This window comes from Zea mays, chromosome 5 (genome assembly GCF_902167145.1).
Source record: "Zea mays cultivar B73 chromosome 5, Zm-B73-REFERENCE-NAM-5.0, whole genome shotgun sequence".
Taxonomy (NCBI): domain Eukaryota; kingdom Viridiplantae; phylum Streptophyta; class Magnoliopsida; order Poales; family Poaceae; genus Zea; species Zea mays.
The window spans coordinates 180,763,128-180,780,753 of record NC_050100.1 but is presented as its reverse complement, the minus strand read 5'-3'; the positions used below and the strand labels follow the sequence as shown (position 1 = coordinate 180,780,753).

The window sequence follows — 17,626 nt, the reverse complement described above, 5'->3', positions numbered from 1 at the left end:
ATAGAAATGTGATGTGCTCTCTGAATTCCCTTGGCACATCCAAGTTATTATGCTTATCCAAATAGCAACTCTTCAGAGCTCTTGTTGTCACCAGGTATTCAAGTAGTTCTTTTGTTGGCAGTGTTAGTTTCCTGTACGCATTTTTCAGGTTAAAAACATGTATGTTCACTATCAACTCTACCTTTCTAGGTGTATTGTTCCTACTGTTGTTTATGGATCTCTTAATTCTGAGATGTTATTATCTCTATTTATTTGGTGATGTAACATTAATATTATGCATTTTTCACGGTTAATTGTACTAATGTTGTCTCATGATATGTTCATATGAGGTCAGTTGTGTGTTAATAACCATGCTACAGCCTACAGCTCTTGTAATGGGTGATTTTTCATATTTTTAACTGGTTTGTGTATTGTTTATTGTCGTTTAAATGCTATCTTGCTTCTGCCTCCCCCCTCGAAGAGGTGCTGGCGAGTTTCGTAAAAAAAGGGAAGAGGTGATACTTGCTGGTTTATGTTTTGAAAGGTTCCATTTTTTTCCAAGAGTGTCGTATGATCTGAGTGCCTTCAGTTAAAGAAGGAAACACCCATCTCAAGTGGTGCTTTGTTGCAAGGTTCATTTTTTTGTTCCAAAACTGCTGCATCGTCTGGAGTGTTTTGAGATGAAGAATGAAGTGATCCTCTTCGGTGAGCAATTTTTTTGTTCTTTCAATTTGCAAAAATGCTATCATCATTATGTCGTTCCTACCGCATTTTCCACATATCTTTCGTAAGCGGATATTGTTTTCAATAGTTTTGTGATTACCAGGCCATGGATTACAGTGGACTAAATGCAAATGACATAGGCTTGTATAGATCAAGAACCATGCTAACAGTGATGAAGAAAGATGAATGAAGACTAATGATGGTGAACTTATTTATTAGCTCATAGAAAGGTCACATAGTTTTATACAAAGTGATCACCATTGAGACCGAACACACGACTAATACAAAATAGAGAACAAATCATTACTTCTAAGTTTCATCTAAATCATAACTAACAAAGTATCTACTATAACAAGCTAGAACACGTCTCAATCAGATATCACAATTGTGAGATGTGCCCGTCTGTTCTCAAGAAATTTGTCGATGATACGACGCCTTGGATTTTGAATCAACGAACGTCGAATAGCTGCAATTTAGAACATAATTTGTAAGAAGATGATTATTTTAAATTATTATCATTTTAATTTTAGCTATAGTTTATAACTATATTATAAGAACCACTCACTCTTCAAGTGGTATGTAGTGTGATGATCTGGGTTGAAATGAACGGTTCTGTAATCCGAGGTTTCCAAGCATCCTATTGTTAGGATAATAAATAAGCATAAGAATTGACTTCAAGTTGAAAGATTTTAGGTACAAGAGAAATTACTGTGTTTATTGTTACGACGCAGCATAGTTCCAATAATTATGTTATTGTCAACTCTAGCTAACGACCATCGTAGAGCATTTCTTTGCAAGAGGTCAGTCCATACCCCCACGACGATTAGATCCCACCTATAAAAACATTAATGTTGTCTGAATAAGACCTAACAATTACTTAATACTTTCAAAAAATAATGTAGCTATAAATTAGTGTCACCTGGAATCCATTAGTACAGCCTCTCTATACGGCCTTCCACCGATATGCTTTAATGGCTCTAAATGAAGAACTATGCCAATAATGTCTGAGCAATTCACATGTGATTAGTTATCTTTGAATAACTTATACATCAGCCATTAGTACTATATATATATAAACCATATGGAAGGAATGATCATTACCTACGAATGACTTATGCGGTTGTTGATACACCTTATGGAATGGCATAAGATACTTTGGAAATGGAGGAAATTGGATTGGCTTAATGAATGGCTCCACAATAGTATGTGTTATCAGTCCGATCTCTAGCCCATGTCCAATATTCCGAAATTGAATCCCCTCCCTATTTAGATAGAATCCCACTCTATACAATGTATATGTGCATCCTTGTGTGAGTAAGGCATCGAAACGTGGAACATTATTGCGGCTTGAAATTGCTTCCATTTTGGATCCCTAGATATATGGGAATACAGGCCGTATGAGTCAAAGAATTTTATTATAACAACATGACTATATTGACTCTATTTTAAAGCTTGAAGTAACTCACTGTGATATCCTGTAGGATGAAGTGTTGACTATCATGATGCCTAGGGAACTTAACAACTACCCTCGCAAAGATACTCTTTACGTGTGGTAAGTTATTGAAATCTTGAATATCATCAAATAACACAAAACTATATAAAACACAAACTGTAGCTTAAGTTCTTCATTCATATAATATAAATGTGACAAGTGAACTAAATACTTACGGAGGAAAGGGACGAATGTCTGGAACTGTCCTATTTTGGTTTATTCTACCTGATCCCGCCATTGATCTTGTAGGACCAATCATGGCATTATTGCAAAGAAAACATCATTAAAAGGATTAAATGACAAAGTCCCTCTGTCAAACAAATCGATTTCTTGTACATCATAATGAAATTACAAGAAACTATTTTGTAGAAAGTGTAGACTCTATCTACGTCTTTGTTCTTTAAGAAACCTAGCATCAAATTGAAGATTTTTCATATAACAATATTTAAAGTTAAATCATAAAATGTAACATAATATGTCCAATTGTATTTAACTTTGTCTATGTTTCTTGCCACACAGTACAGGTAATGATTCCTTTTTTCGTATTAACGATCAGTTTGCTGATTTGCCATATTAATGTGTTTTGCGGGAAGTCAAGGAGTTGTATTCAAGATCATGGTGGATGTGACAAGCAAATGAAGCAATGATTCAAATATTACAATTCTGGATGGTGACTTAGAAGCAATGATTCAAATGGAGCGTAGGAAAAAGATATCGAACTAACAAGTAATAATCTCACTTAAGGGTGTTTCGCTTTGTATTGAACTGTAGACATAGAAAGAAGAATTAAGAGAAGCGAAGAAGAATGAAGTTGTGCAGGTGCAAGTGCACCGTACAGAAAGCATACTACCAGCTAATCCTTTCAACTATCATTTTAGCATCAACCTCTATATACCGGAAGCATGCGTGTATATAAACTTCATACCCCAATAAATACCCCTAATACACACAAGTTTGTCATGTCCATATATATTAGTTGGAATTTTAATTTAAATTTGTTCTCAATACAATTCATTTGCTTTTACAAGTTGGTAATAGACATGACATAACAAAACATGTTCAAACTGTAATAGTAGAACAGGTCATTCAAATATTCAATATAAAAGAAATAGTATTAAGAACACAAAATGAAAGCATGAAAGCACTAACCAAAGTTTTGTTGGACAATACAGAGCTGCAAAGATGGGTACAGAAATTGAGGCGAACACAATTCCGAATTTCCCTGGGTAGTCACAACGACCCATGATTATTATAGAAAACATAAGTATTCACATTCTGAGAAAAGAAACTGGTATTCTCTATCAGAATTTTCATAGCAACGCCAAACTAAGATGACAGAACTGCTATACAATGATGACAGAACTGCTATACAATGTTAAATGTTGATGAGAAAACACAATGGTAAGTAGGTAACAACTATAGGAACATATTCAAAGATCCTTCTCAATTCGGATGCAGCGACACAACACACTACATGTTTTGAGAAACTAATCATTGCTATTTGCTAGCTCGGTAATGAACAAAATATTTGAAATAAACACAAATTGACCAGGTGAGCAGAAAGGCAAGTCGAAGAGAACATCATATTAAGGTTACTGAATCAATGACAATCCCACTCGCTCCCATAATAATCTTAGATTAGGTTACATAATAAGATTTTTCATAGTTTTTCTCATCAACATTTAACATTCATCAAAGCTGATAATACTTGTTATTTTGCTAATGGACAAAGAAAACTACAGAAGCATTTTGTTTGTCCACCTAAATTTAGTAAACAGTACAAGGAAGATTGTGTGCCAAGCAAAGAACTACATATCCATAAATGGACCACCTAGATGTCTGGGATCAGCAATAAAGTATATTACTCTATAATTTTCCAAAGTTCAAAGCTAGACATAATTCATGGAAAGACAGTATACTGGAAGCAACACGAGGTTGTAAAAGACAGATGCTCCATACTTGTGGGCACAAGAAGAAAAAGGCAACACTGATGCTTGAGAGTCTGCACTCCTTGGGATTAACTCTGAGAAAAACAAAATGGTAAGTAGAGAAGCAAAGATTAACTCTAAGAAAACACAATGGTAAGTAGGTGACAACTATATGAACATATTCAAAGATCCTTCTCAATTCTGATGCAGCAACACAACACACTACATGTTTTGAGAAACTAATCATTGCTATTTGCTAGCTCAGTAATAAACAAATATTTGAAATAAACACAAACTGACCAGGTGAGCAAAAAGGCAAGTCGAAGAGAACGTCCTATTAAGGTTATTGAATCAATGACAATCCCACTCGCTCCCATAATAATGTTAGATTGTATTGATTTTTAATACCATGCCATCTTCCTAGAAATTTGTTGGACAACAACAGTTCGTTCTAAACCTACCTTAATTTAGTATTTTCAACGGTTCGTTCTAAATTGGCCTTAATTTTGTATAGATTTTCATTAGCTACTTACAGGCAACAATAATATTTCTACAAGAGGATGAGGCAAACGTACCACTTCCTGGGGACATAGAGGTCCACAGTCTTACCCTCCTCGTACTGCATGGTGACAGTTGGGGGAACTACCGCAAGAGCAACTGAAATACAATAGGACCAACTATCAAGCACATAAAAAGAGAACAGCACTATGCACTTTGAGGGCTCATTCAGTACTGTAACAATTCAAAATTGATGGACAAGCAAGGCTATTCTATATTTATAACTATAGCTATGCAAACAACTGAAGTCCAATTCAGGCTCCAATGAAAAGGCATAACTAAAACTGAACTATACAAGAAAGGCTATTCTCACGAACCCGGTTGTTTCTGCCTTGGTTAAGGCCATGACGCTTCCCTTGCCACCTCGGTTTCGAGGGATGCATCAAGATCACTAATGCAAACCTGTTCGCCATCTGTGAGAGCTGCAGCAAGCTCATCGAGCTCGGCCTTTCGAACTGCATGGTCAGTGACTACAACGTCACGGTCTTGGAAGCGACGAAGCAGCTCAGGTTGCGTGTCCTCTTGCTGTGTGGATGTATGAAGGTCACCCAGAAGAGCGTAGCTTTCTTTGGCAGCTTGTCTTCGTCCTTGGAGGGGCTAAATCTCCAATTCAACTTCATAGACAATCTACTTATACACTTCAACAAGTTTATCTATTGGTTCATACTTTCATATGATATGATAACTCTCATCGACGTTCTCACGAAATGTCAGGTTCTACCACAAAGCATATAATGAAGTATTCTCAGGTGTGTAAGTACTGACCAGGATCCTAAATTGTCGACTAATACTCCTGAGTATATGCTTTTTGGGTGGCATCTCTTCTTAATGCTTCGTTTGAGGACCTGGTGTCCTGCATCCATGGATTCCTTATTGTGTTGGTTAGTTTTTTTATTTCCTCTTTCTGTTGATTCATGATGGATTTTTTAACTATGACTCCTTTAGTGTTGTGAGTTGCTACTTGTATTTTTAATTGGCCACAAAACTGCTTACCGCAATGAGGCCATACTTTTGATTAAGGTGCCAGCTAAATTTAGGAGCTTCAGGATTGATGGCACTTATCACTTAAGTAATTGTTCTTTCTGAATCTATTTTTAAATTGTTCATTCATCATATCATCTGTAGTTATGTTTTTTGTTTGCTTGAATTCAGTCAAACAAACTGAGAAAGACGTGGATCTGATTGTTTCGTTATGTCATTTGTGCAATAAAGCCAATAGTATCCATCAATAAATATCGCTAAACATTTGGTCTGCATATCATATTGGCTGTTCATTCCAACAACATAAAAATGTAGCTCATATCACAGTTAACCATGTCAAAGTATAGGCTGATCTGTTGTTTCTTTTTTTGTTTATTAGGTTCTCCGATGTCTGAATATCTGCTTGTGCTTCCAAATTCTATTTTCTTTATGCTCAGTATCAGTCGATGCAAAATAAAAGTTGGATTACCTAATTCAACTGATAGTACATGTAAATCAGTCAGTATTGGAAACAATATTATTTTAACAGTTCATTTAGCAGCAGAAGGATTGGAATGAATACTTCCATGCAGCTAAAACATCAAATATTCAAATACGTTGTTCAATAACCCCATCTACCTCAGTCACGATTGCACGAAAATGGTAATAAACTGATATTCTAGCAGTGCAAACCATGCTACTGATATGTTAGCAGTGCATAGTTGCACGAAACATGGTAAAGAAAGGCATGTTCGAATCCTGGTCGGTAGATGAAGTTCATTTCTAACAATAAACAAACACAATTTAGGGGATTCAAGGAATCTGGATTCTAGAGTCTTGATTCTAAATAAAAAAACTACCTTACTCCTCAAGCGGGAGAGACCGGTCGTGGAGCAACTCGCTGTCGATCTTCACTACTCCCCTTGTAGCCTGCGTAGTCCCAGTTGTCGGTCGAGCAAACCCTTCCTCGCCTCTGCTAAGCGCCCCCTCGGTCCACTACAGGCGCGCTCGGACACTGTAGAGGCCCCGGCGCGGCGGCGTGGTACAGCAACCCGACTCTGGTGAAAACGCGTGCTCGGACGAGACAGAGTCCACACATGCTCACCATTTATCATCATCGAGCTCTAAGGTGTCTGAGGAAGTGGAGGTCGTGGGGAGGAAGCATGCAGTAGTGGACGACGTGGGGACTGAAGAGGGGGGAGTCTGTTGCACGAACTGTGCGAGGGTGGGGACGATAGAGGCCGCACAAATGGGGACGGTGGAGGCTGTCCACCGGCAGGATAGAAGATGGAGCGGCAGTGGCGCTGGGCACTGGAGGCCGCGACCGCGGCTGGAGGCGAGCAAGCGGGCGGCGGCGCAAGGCGAGCATGCGGGCGGGGGCGTAGCCGCGCAGGGCTGGATGCCGCGGGCGGGGATAGGGTCTCATGGAGATGGGCCTCGTAGAACACGAATCGGCAGATGGGCCTCACACGGCATATGTGGTTGTCTTAATTTTTTTCAAGGTAAAATTAGTACCACATTGCCCACCAATTGGTGTTGAAACCTGCTTATATATCTTCCTGTGTATGTAATAGTACGATTGTTATCACACGGTGCATGTGTCTTCCTGTGCACGTGACATGTGCAGTAGTTCTATTTTTTGTAAAAAAAATGTGTTACGGAATAAACCGGGAGCATACACGCAGGAGCAAGCGGGCCCTACCTGTCAGAGACTACACGGCAGAACACAAAAAGGCAGGCTACTATTGCTAACTTAATAAGTAGTAGAGATTAGCCACCTTAAAACCTACCGTTACAATTGAAGAAATCGATCTACCGAAATATCGGCTTTTTTGCGAAAGAATCTACGGAAATATAGGGGGAGAAGATTTCAGGAACTCCCCAAACGAAGAATCATATCACTCTTTTGTGCCACGAAGCTGGATTGCTGGAATAATAATGGAAACATGCTTGGGGGCCTAATGATTCTCTTCTGTGCTCTGGCTGCCATTTATTTGCTTGGTTGGCCTGCGCATTGGCCAATCCATATACATGTCCCATCTTTGTTCTTTTAGTCTCTAGGTACTTACGGTTCTCACTGGTAATTGGCGTAATCAAGGGCACCCTGCCCGCAATGCTCAATCCGTAGCCCTTAATACCACTATATTTCGCAGGGTTATTAGTCATCAGCTTCATTGAACGGACTCCTAGATCCCGCAATATCTGCAGAGTACTGAAATGTCAGTGGCCTACTCACTGCATGATAGGGTTACTTCATTCTATGTACATCACAGTTTCAGGCTGCAACAGGCATGAAATTCTTCAGTGCCTCCAAGTAAATTCATGTTGAAGCTCTAGAAAGATATATGATACAACTTTCCTATACAAGCAGACTTCAGCAGAAAGGAAGTGTTGTGGAGAAAGGTTCCACGGTAACTTGAGAGATAATCCAGTCTTACCTGTGCGCCAATCCCGTATTCCTGTGAGTCCACAGGAAGACCAAGTTCCTCATTAGCTTCCACAGTATCACGCCCATCATCCTGTAAGTTATAAGCACGAAGCTTGTGGCCCAGACCAATACCCCTTCCTTCATGTCCACGGAGATAGACTAATACGCCCCTTCCAGCCTTCTCAATCATCTCCATTGCCATCGCAAGTTGGTCGCCACAATCACATCTTGCGGATCCAAAAATGTCGCCTGTGAGGCACTCAGAGTGCACCCTCACCAAAATGTCTTGGCTGTCACCAATATCACCCTGCCCATCATTGGGTATGTGATTGATAGTTAGATCAAGTGATGTACAAACAGTAATACGTCACAAAACAAAATTCTACATAGGCAAAATAGTACTGCAGTGACTTACTTTCATCATGCCAATATGCTCAATGCCATCAATAACAGATTTGTAGCAATAGGCATGGACATTGCCCCATTTCAAAGGCAAGCGTGCAACAGAAGCGCGTTCAATTAGCCTGTCTCTTTTCCTCCTATACCTGCAACAGATAAAATTTGTTAGCATAGCAGTCAATATCTCAAGGATCACCAGCAACAGCACATAAGAACACCGAAGAGGCGTGTACATAACCAGCCATAGGTATTAATATGATTCTTGCAACAATATTAAGTACATCACTTTCAATCATATGTTACAACTAGGATAGAGAGAAAAAAAATGTAGGCATCTGCCTGAAAACACTTTCAGCTTCTTTTTTCTTTCTTTTTACCAGCAAACACTGTTTCAGCATAATTATGAAATAATCGAAGAGAAAACTGTTCAATGGTAATTGAAATGCTAGCTAGATGCTGACTACTGTCTTAGTAGCAACATGTCAGGTACCAGAAGCTGAAGTTTTGGTAATTCAACTCATCTAATCAAGTCAGCAATAGATATAATCTTTAAGTTCTCCTTTTCAGCAAAGACATGCAACTTTGGTAGGCGAGCCATAGAACCATCTGCATCATCCACAATTTCACAAAGGACAGCAACAGGAGGTAATCCAGCCAACATGGCAAGGTCAACAGATGCCTCGGTGTGTCCAGCCCGTTTCAGAACTGTTAGACTATGTGTGTGTGAGTGTGAGTGGGCCGGCACCACTGTTGGGTGCCGGCCCATTAGGGTTAGGGTTTCCTGTGTCTCTATATATTGTAGTCCACCTCTATGCAATACAATCAATTCACTCTTCTACATGGTATCACAGAGCTAGGGTTAGTTTCCTTTTTTTTCAGCCGCCGGCCCCTGCCCCCAGCCGCCGGCCTCCCTCTCCCACCGACGGACCCCCAGCCGCCGGCCTCCCTCTCCAGCCGCCGGCCTTCCTCCTCTCCCTCCCAGCCGCGGCCCCCTGCTCAGGCGCCGGTGCGCTCCTCTGCCCGCGCTAGGTGCCTGCTCCTCCGGTCGTGCAGCCGCGTCCAGGCGCGCCGCCCGCCGAGCCGGCCGCCCAGCGCCCCTGCCTTGCTGCACCGACCGAGCACCGCTCCTTCCCCGCGCCCAGGAGACCGAGCAGCAGAGCTGCGCCCCTCCCCGCACGCGTCCCGTCTCCGGCCGCCGCAGCAGAGCTGCGCCGCCCCGACGCGTCCCCGCCCGGACGCAGCCGCCAGGCCGACCGCGACCCACTGCACCACCGTCCCGACGCCCCCTGCTGCGCCATCGCCCTGATGGACGCGGACACCGCCGCCACCACTGCGGCCATGCTGGCCGCCATGGGCACCACCACTGTCACCACCGGTCCCGGCACGCACCTCCCCATTGCCCCTGCTGCAATCAGCAGCGAGCTCACCCATGGAGGGGCCCCCTACATCGCCGGCCTCGGGCCACTCCACGCCGCTTCCCCGCTGCCCCTGCGCCACGGCTCCCCGCCGGGCTTTCCCGCCTTCGCTTCCCCAACCTGGAGCCACACCGTCGCGCCCTCCGCACTCCCCGTCACCGACTCCCCGCTCGTCGGCACCCTCGCTACGATCCAGGCCACAGTGACGGCCTCGCGGGAGCGCGAGCGCGCCGCCTCCCTCGCCCTGGAGCGTGAGCGTGCCCTGGGCGCCGCTCTGACCACCCAGATGGCCACCACACAGCGCCTCCTCGGCCACCCGCCGCTCGCCCGTGCGGAACCCCCGGTGACCCCAGAGGATCCCCTCGCCTCTGACCTCGACGCCGACCTCATCGCTGCTCTCCACGCTCAAGCCGCCGGACTGCACAACATCCGGGCCCTCGTGTCCGTGGTGCTGGATCCGGCGTCTTCCCACTACCCCCGTTGGCGAGGACAGGTCCCTCTCACGCTGCGGCGGTTCGTCCTCGACGATCACGTCCTCGTCGACCACGACGCTCCGCCACCTCGCTCCTGGTGCCTCATGGACAGCGTTAGGGGTGAAAACGGGCTGGGTACCCGAAACGGGTACCGGATACGGGTACTGATTCGGGACCATTTTTCGGATACAGATATTTTTATATTCGGGATGGATACGGGTAATACCCGGATAGTACAGCTTCGGATTCGGGTCGGATACGGAGCGAGTACTACCCGGTAAATAACGGATATTCGGGTCGGATACGGGTACCCGGAATTCGGGTACCCGTTTTTTCTTTTTCTGCATAATAATATAGTTATAAAATCATAACTTTTACATATGAAATCGGATGAAGATAAAGTTTATATGAAAATTGTAGAGCTCGAAGAGATCTATAACTTTGTAGTACAACACATTTTTGTTTAAACATATCTTTAGGCCAAAATCATTGAAACAATGTCTAAATTTATATCAAAATAATAGACTTTATCATTTTCATGTGGGGACTTAAGATTATCTCCATGTGGGAACTTAGGATTATCTTTTTATAAACTATTTATTAATATTGGTAACTTATTTGCAATTTCCGGTCGACGCTACAATATTTTTTATGAATTTAATTGTATTTTTGATGATTTTCTACAACAAGAAATTAATAATATACCAAATAGCCTAAAAATTCATGATTTTTTACGGGACACAACATATATCCACATATAGTTCTCAAAAATATTTGGACTATAAAATCCACAAGATGTTGGTGTTTCTTCTATTCCAGTCCCACTTATTGCGTGAGTTACACGTGAAATCATTTTATGTATCGAAGTTTCAACATAATTAATATTTCACTTATCATTTTCATGTGGCGACTTGAGGTTTTATTTGAATAGAATGTTTATTTGTTTTGGTAATCTTTTTGCAATTTTAGGTCAAAACTAGTGTATTTACGAATTTTAATTACATTTTGATGATTTTATGTAGAAAGAAATTAATAATATACAAATAGCCTCAGAAATCTATGAAATTATACGAAGGTACAACATATGGCCACATATAATCATAAAAAATAATGGGACCATAAAATACACAAGATGTCAACGTTTCTTCTATTTTATTTTCACTTATTGCGTGAGTTACACGTGAAATCACTCTAAGTATCCAAGTTTCAACATAATCAATACTTCACTTTACCATTTTTATGTGGGAACTTGAGATTATCTTCTATTAAATGTTTATTAGTATTAATTTACCTGCAATTTCGTGGTCGAACAAGAATATTTTATGATAAGCAATTAATGTATTATCCGACAAGTATCCGATATCCGATCAAATAATATCCGTATCCGTCACTTATCCGCCCGGATAAATATCCGGTCCCTGTATCCGTATCCGTCCTATTTCTAACTATTCGTATCCGATCCTGAATCCGTTTTAAATACATTAGGGTAGGATATACGATAAGCTAATATCCGCCCGTTTTCACCCCTAGACAGCGTTGTCCTCTCGTGGCTCCACGGCACCATCACCGTTGAGCTACAGGACATCATCCGCGACCAGGCGGACACTGCGCGCCAGGTGTGGCTCGCTCTCGAGGACCAGTTCCTCGGGAATCGGGATGCTCGGGCGCTCCACCTCGACGCCCAGTTCCACCTGTTCTCTCAGGGGGACCTCTCCGTGGGAGAATACTGCCGCCAGATGAAGGGCCTGGCTGACTCTCTCCGCGACCTCGGCGAGCCAGTCGCCGATCATACCTTGGTGCTGAACCTCCTGCGTGGCCTCAGCCCCCGCTACGGCCACCTGAAGGCTCTCATCAAGAGGAGTGTGCCCTTCCCCACCTTCCACGCCGTGCGGAACGAGCTTCTCCTCGAGGAGTTCACCATGGCGAATGAGGCGTCCACTCCTGCCTCGGCTCTCTACAGCGCTCCTACCAGCGGTCAGCCGCATTCGGGGGCCCGACCACCCGTCCTCCGTCGACCGGGGCTCCTAACCACCCTCCACCCACCGCCCCGGCGGCCACTCGTTCGGCTTCCTCGACCGACGGAGGTCGTCGCTCCCGCAAGGGCGGCCGTGGGGGTGGCGGACCATCTCGTGGTGGTCCCTCCGGCCGGGGTGGCGGCCACGCGTGGCCGTCCTTCTACAACCCCTGGACCGGAACCATCGCCATGTGGCCGGGCCAGGCACAGAGTGCCTCCCGTCCCTCAGCGCCGGCCCTCCTGACTGCACCTCACTACGGCATGCCCCCGACGCCTCCTTATGGTGTGCCCGTCGTGCCCCAGGCTCCGCCCGCGCTCCTGCCCCCGGGGACCCCCACCTCGACGACTTGGTCCCCGCCGGCTGGCGGTTGGGACAACGCCTCCCTCGCCGCTGCTTTCAGCACCATGACGATGACCCCTCCCTCCTCCGACTGGGTGATCGACTCCGGTGCCTCATACCACACCACTCCCACTGCAGGCACGCTCTCTCGCTCTCATCCCCCCTTCCCTCTCACCCAACAGTGGTGCCGGCCCACTCACACTCACACACACATAGTCTAACAAGAACACCCCCTTCTCTGTATTTCAAAGGGAAAATATGACCAGGGCGGTTGAGGTCCTCAGGCTTAGAGTCAGGAGATGCAAGAGTCATGACTGTTTTTGCCCTGTCCTTGGCAGATACCCCAGTAGTTGTGCCCTCTTTTGCATCCTGAAGAGCAAAAAATATATAGATATAGGTCAGTAGCAGACAAAAAAACATCGGAGAAGTTTCATAGGGACCAATTCATAAATTAAGGTAAGTTGGATAAATAGTTCCCTAAATCATTGAAATAGACATTTATAGGCATAGTTAACTTAGTAAGTCTAAACATAAAAAGGACAGAAACTTAGCTCACTTTAGAATTCAATTCAATAGAAAGTAATTGTTGCAAAATCATCATCTGAACAGAGCAGTAATGAAAGAGCAAACTAATCATGTAACAGAACAGTAAAAAACACATTGTCAAAAAAGATCAGCATAGAATTATCTCAAACTCATTGCTACATAAGGGAGGTAGCAGGAACAGTAAAGAATAAAGTTTTTTGGCTTTTACGAAAAACAGGTTCCAGGACAATAAAATGACATACCAAAACTGAATTCAAATGAATAGCAATCAGCTGTTCTACAAATCTAAGTATGAATAAAAATAACTCAATTAATGTATTGGGTATTTCAGCATGTAATAAACAGCAACATCTCCTGCATGTGAGCTATTTATTTGATAAGGAAACCAATCATGAAGACCACAACACTACATGTACATATTTCTGACAAGAAACAACAAAAGATTACCATATCAACTGCAATAGACAATACAATAGTGGTGGCAGGAGAATATGATGACAATATCATACCACTGTAACAGTGAAAGCAGTGCATAGCTTCTCATTTTCTTTTGTGGTAACCATCAAAGGAAGGCTCAGTCTTTCCAGATCATCTTCTTTCATGCTGACACAAACAATTCCTGTCTCATGCCTTACTATAAAAGCCATAGCCTCTGGGGTAACCAAGGAGGCAGCCATTATCAGATCTCCTTCATTTTCCCTTGATTCATCATCAACAACAATCACAAGCTTCAAGTACAAAACAACGTTAGCAGAGCATTAGATGAGATGGAAGTACAAGATACCATAAGAAAGTTTTAAGATATACTAACTTTTCCTTGCTGTATGTCCTCAATGGCTTCTGCAATTGATGTGAAGTCCTCTGTCGGGCTATCCAAATCAAGTTCAGTATCAGTGTCATCGTCTGCAAACATGTCTATAACACGTTCCACATTAGCAGAGAGGATTTCTGGCGTAATCATGGAATCCATTGGGAGTACAGGGTCAGCAACCGGATGGTCCTGGCCACGAATGGTTGTGCTTTTTGGCAATAGAGTGTCGTCCTTCCAAGAGACACCGCCAGCTGGATAACCACCATCATTTTTGAAGGATGATGCTACTTTCAAGTCCGCTGATTTCACCGTGGTGCTCTTTGAATTTGCAGTGAAGAAACTGCGGACCGGTCCCTTTGTCTCCTTGGATACACTGCACCCTTTGAAGAATTGCACCCTGCATTGTCACAAACAGGCATCAATTCATCTTGTCTAACAAAAATCGCAGCAAATATCTCGCCTTCCATTAAAAACAACAAAGAGGCATTCAGAAACCAAAAATCATTCTCAAACAACGAAATGAGTGTGGGCTTATGAATGAACATTAGAATTCTTGCAACAGTTTTTCTCTAGTTCGGTTCCAACTTCCAAGGATACTCTTTCACATCACTATCAAGTGAAAAAAAATATAAGTTCACTTTGTGATCCAAATGCAACTATCTTCTCCTGCGTTTCATTAGTTATTCAGTTTACTAACTAGTCCTCAGTCACAAGGCGAGACATTTTATATCAAGCATAAAAAACGTGCCCTTTCGATTTCGTGCCGCTTTTTGTGCTGCAAAGCAGACCAAATCTAAGACGAACAACAAACCGAGCCACAAAAGGGGCAACCCCTCCATCCTGTTTCCTAAACAAACAAACCGAGCCGGCGCAAACATGCGAACAAGAAAGAGCACGCGTGGCGTGGGGACTGGTGAGGGCGTGGCTCGGGCAAGAGCAGCTTCTTACGGTTGGCGGGTGAGGGCAGCGACGGAGGAAGACGGTGGCGCAATCGAAGGCATGCTCGCCTGGGCTGCTGGGCCGGACGAGGGAGGGGCAAAACAACCTGCAATCACATCGGAGCGCGCGCCGGATTAAGCAAACAAGACATCGAATGGTCGACTAGATCGAATTTGATACGCGGGATCTGGTCATCTGGTACGGGCCCGAACGGAGATCGGAGACAGCCGAGCTGGCGATTCTTCGCGCCCAGGAGCTTGCGACACAAGGGGAAGGAGCCGGCGGGGGGCGAGAATGTCTTACCGTCGGCGCTGCTCCGGCCGGCGAAGCCTCCGTCGACGTCGGCGATTGCAGGAGAAGTGCTGTTTGGGTTTTGGTTTGGGGGTGTGATTGAGGAGGAAATCGGGGCTGGTGGTTGGTGCGGCCGTGGGCGTGACCATGCGAACATGGGGAGGCAGGGCCGCACCGCCGCCGCAGATGCACCGTGGGTAGAGATGGCAATGCATAAAAACTTTACTTGCTCAAATCCATACCTACGAACAAAAAATACGCTCGCTTAAAAACTTTATACCCATGACGGGTATAAAATTTTGCCCAAACTCATATCCATGCAGGTTTCAGGTACCCAACGGGTTTCCCATACCCACTAACATCAACATAAAAAATAATTTATCATATAAATGACAATCAATACATTAATAAGCTAGCATAAAAAGAACAAGTGATAACTAATTTTAGCCTAAATTTTGTTACATGAAGTTTATTTCAATTAGAACATATTCAATTAATAATATTATAAGACATATTTATAAGGAATGTTAAATTTAAGGCGGGTTTTAAAAACCCATGGGTTTGCGGGTATGGGTAGTGAAAGAACAAATCCATGCCCACGTACCCGTAGGGTTTCCATTTGAATCCATTAACAAATCGATGGGTAGAGAAATTAACCTAACCTCATACCCTAATAGAGCAAAAACCCACCGGGTTTCGGGTAGCGGGTACCCATTGCCATCTCTAAGCATGGGATGACTCACAGGTGTTGTCGCTCACCTCGATTTGCTGCTGTTGAGCACCGTTTTGAGCTGGCGGACGGTCCGGCCCTGAGGTCGGACGGTCCGCGGTCCGGACAGTCCGCGCCTGTGGGCCGGACGGTCCGCGCATACGCAGAGCAGTTTAGGGTTCCGAGTTTTGTGCTATGTTTGTTGGCTAGATTTACGGAATTAGCTCGGAATCCAGTCGTGTAAAGGGTCCAGCCCCCCTCCTCTATAAAAAGAGAGGTCTACGGCCGATTTGTGACCATCAATCGAATCAATACAACTTCTATTTCACATTTTATCCTAGGAGTAGTTTTAGTCTAGTTTAGGTTTAGCCTCTCGATCCTCAAATTCTTCGCCTCTCTTCGACTCTACGCCGATTAGAGGAGTCTAGGTCGGCCGGCCCGAGCCTAGACAACCCCTAGGATCTCTCCTCCCCGACGGGATCCCTCCCGTGAGCGAGATCCAGGCCGCCGCCGGCGACTTCCGCCGCCCCTGCGCACGCGCGGACCGTCCGGCCCCCAGGGCGCGGACCGTCCGGTCGTCAGGCAGAGGACCTGAGCCCTGCGCCAGGTCACGGACCGTCCGGCCCCAGGTCGCGGACCGTCCGCGCCTGACCAGAGAGCACTGCCGCCGGTTCTTCTTGAGTATTTGGCGCTCCAAAAAAGCGTCAACATACTTTTTGGCGACTCCGCTGGGGACAACATATTTAGACCTATCAAATCGGCCCTCAATGATCGGTTCAAGGGATAGCCCTGATATTTACCCAAGCAACATCATAGAGACGACTTGGGACACATTGTCGGCTGTCGAACAGCTCTAGTTTGAGAAGCACAAGGAGCAGATGATCCAGGAGGCAAAAGCGAGGTTCTTGGCCAACTTCAAAGTGGACAGGAACAACAAAGTCGTCCGACATCGGGCGACGGATCCGGCTTCACTGCGACCCACGCCAGACATCCTCAATGTAAGTAATACAAACGAGCTGCAATCTCTTAAGAATTATGTAGATGAACAGCGTGAGCAAATGCAAAATATCATAGGGGATATGCAAAACGACTATAGGAGATTAGCGCGTGCATTTGACAAATCTAGCATTGCAAATTTCCCATCACACGAGGTAGAATTATGGGGTAATACGCGTAATACATCGGCTGTAGGTTGTCACGACCAGTCACAACTCCTTTATGGGATGCCGATGGACACGTACCCTGAGCAACCGCAAATCGGCAGCAAAACAGCCGATCTGCACATGTCCGGACCGTTCTGAGAGCACCTAGAGGGGGGGTGAATAGGTGATCCTGTGAAACTTGAAAACTTAATCCACAAAACTTGGTTAATCGTTAGCACAATAATTGCCAAGTGGATAGAGAGAAGTCAAAACACAATAACCACAAGAAATCAATCACAGAGATGGCACGGTGGTTATCCCGTGGTTCGGCCAAGACCAACGCTTGGCTACACGTTGTGGCGTCCCAATGGACGAGGGTTGCAATCAACCCCTCTCAAGCGGTCCAAAGACCCACTTGAATACCACGGTGTTTTGCTTGCTTTTTCTCAATCCCGTTTGCGAGGAATCTCCACAACTTG

General features: G+C 44.4%; 1 protein-coding gene and 1 pseudogene across 3 annotated transcripts; both read right to left on the bottom strand.

Moving 5' to 3' along the window:
* Positions 1 to 834: 834 nt before the first annotated feature.
* On the bottom strand, positions 835 to 4,810 carry LOC103627339 (uncharacterized). Of its 2 annotated transcripts, XM_020537760.2 has the most exons (10): positions 4,698 to 4,810; positions 4,154 to 4,217; positions 3,344 to 3,416; positions 2,371 to 2,436; positions 2,169 to 2,295; positions 1,804 to 2,074; positions 1,622 to 1,706; positions 1,412 to 1,536; positions 1,268 to 1,339; positions 835 to 1,168 (listed from the first exon to the last, which is right to left on the bottom strand). In XM_020537760.2, exons 4-10 carry the CDS (start codon positions 2,430 to 2,432, stop codon positions 1,071 to 1,073), a joined length of 840 nt encoding a protein of 279 aa, XP_020393349.1. In that variant the 5' UTR covers positions 2,433 to 2,436; positions 3,344 to 3,416; positions 4,154 to 4,217; positions 4,698 to 4,810; the 3' UTR covers positions 835 to 1,070. The 2 variants fall into 2 exon arrangements, with proteins under 2 accessions (XP_020393349.1, XP_020393348.1); XM_020537759.1 differs by lacking the exons at positions 3,344 to 3,416; positions 4,154 to 4,217; positions 4,698 to 4,810 and having other exon boundaries at positions 2,371 to 3,337.
* Positions 4,811 to 7,239: 2,429 nt separating this feature from the next.
* LOC103627338 (probable bifunctional riboflavin biosynthesis protein RIBA 2, chloroplastic) lies at positions 7,240 to 15,475 on the bottom strand (annotated as a pseudogene). Its single transcript, XR_002262453.2, has 9 exons — positions 15,309 to 15,475; positions 15,015 to 15,111; positions 14,067 to 14,463; positions 13,765 to 13,983; positions 12,922 to 13,078; positions 8,989 to 9,172; positions 8,484 to 8,613; positions 8,079 to 8,375; positions 7,240 to 7,842 (listed from the first exon to the last, which is right to left on the bottom strand). The product of XR_002262453.2 is annotated as a probable bifunctional riboflavin biosynthesis protein RIBA 2, chloroplastic (transcript).
* Between the last annotated feature and the right edge of the window lie 2,151 nt (positions 15,476 to 17,626).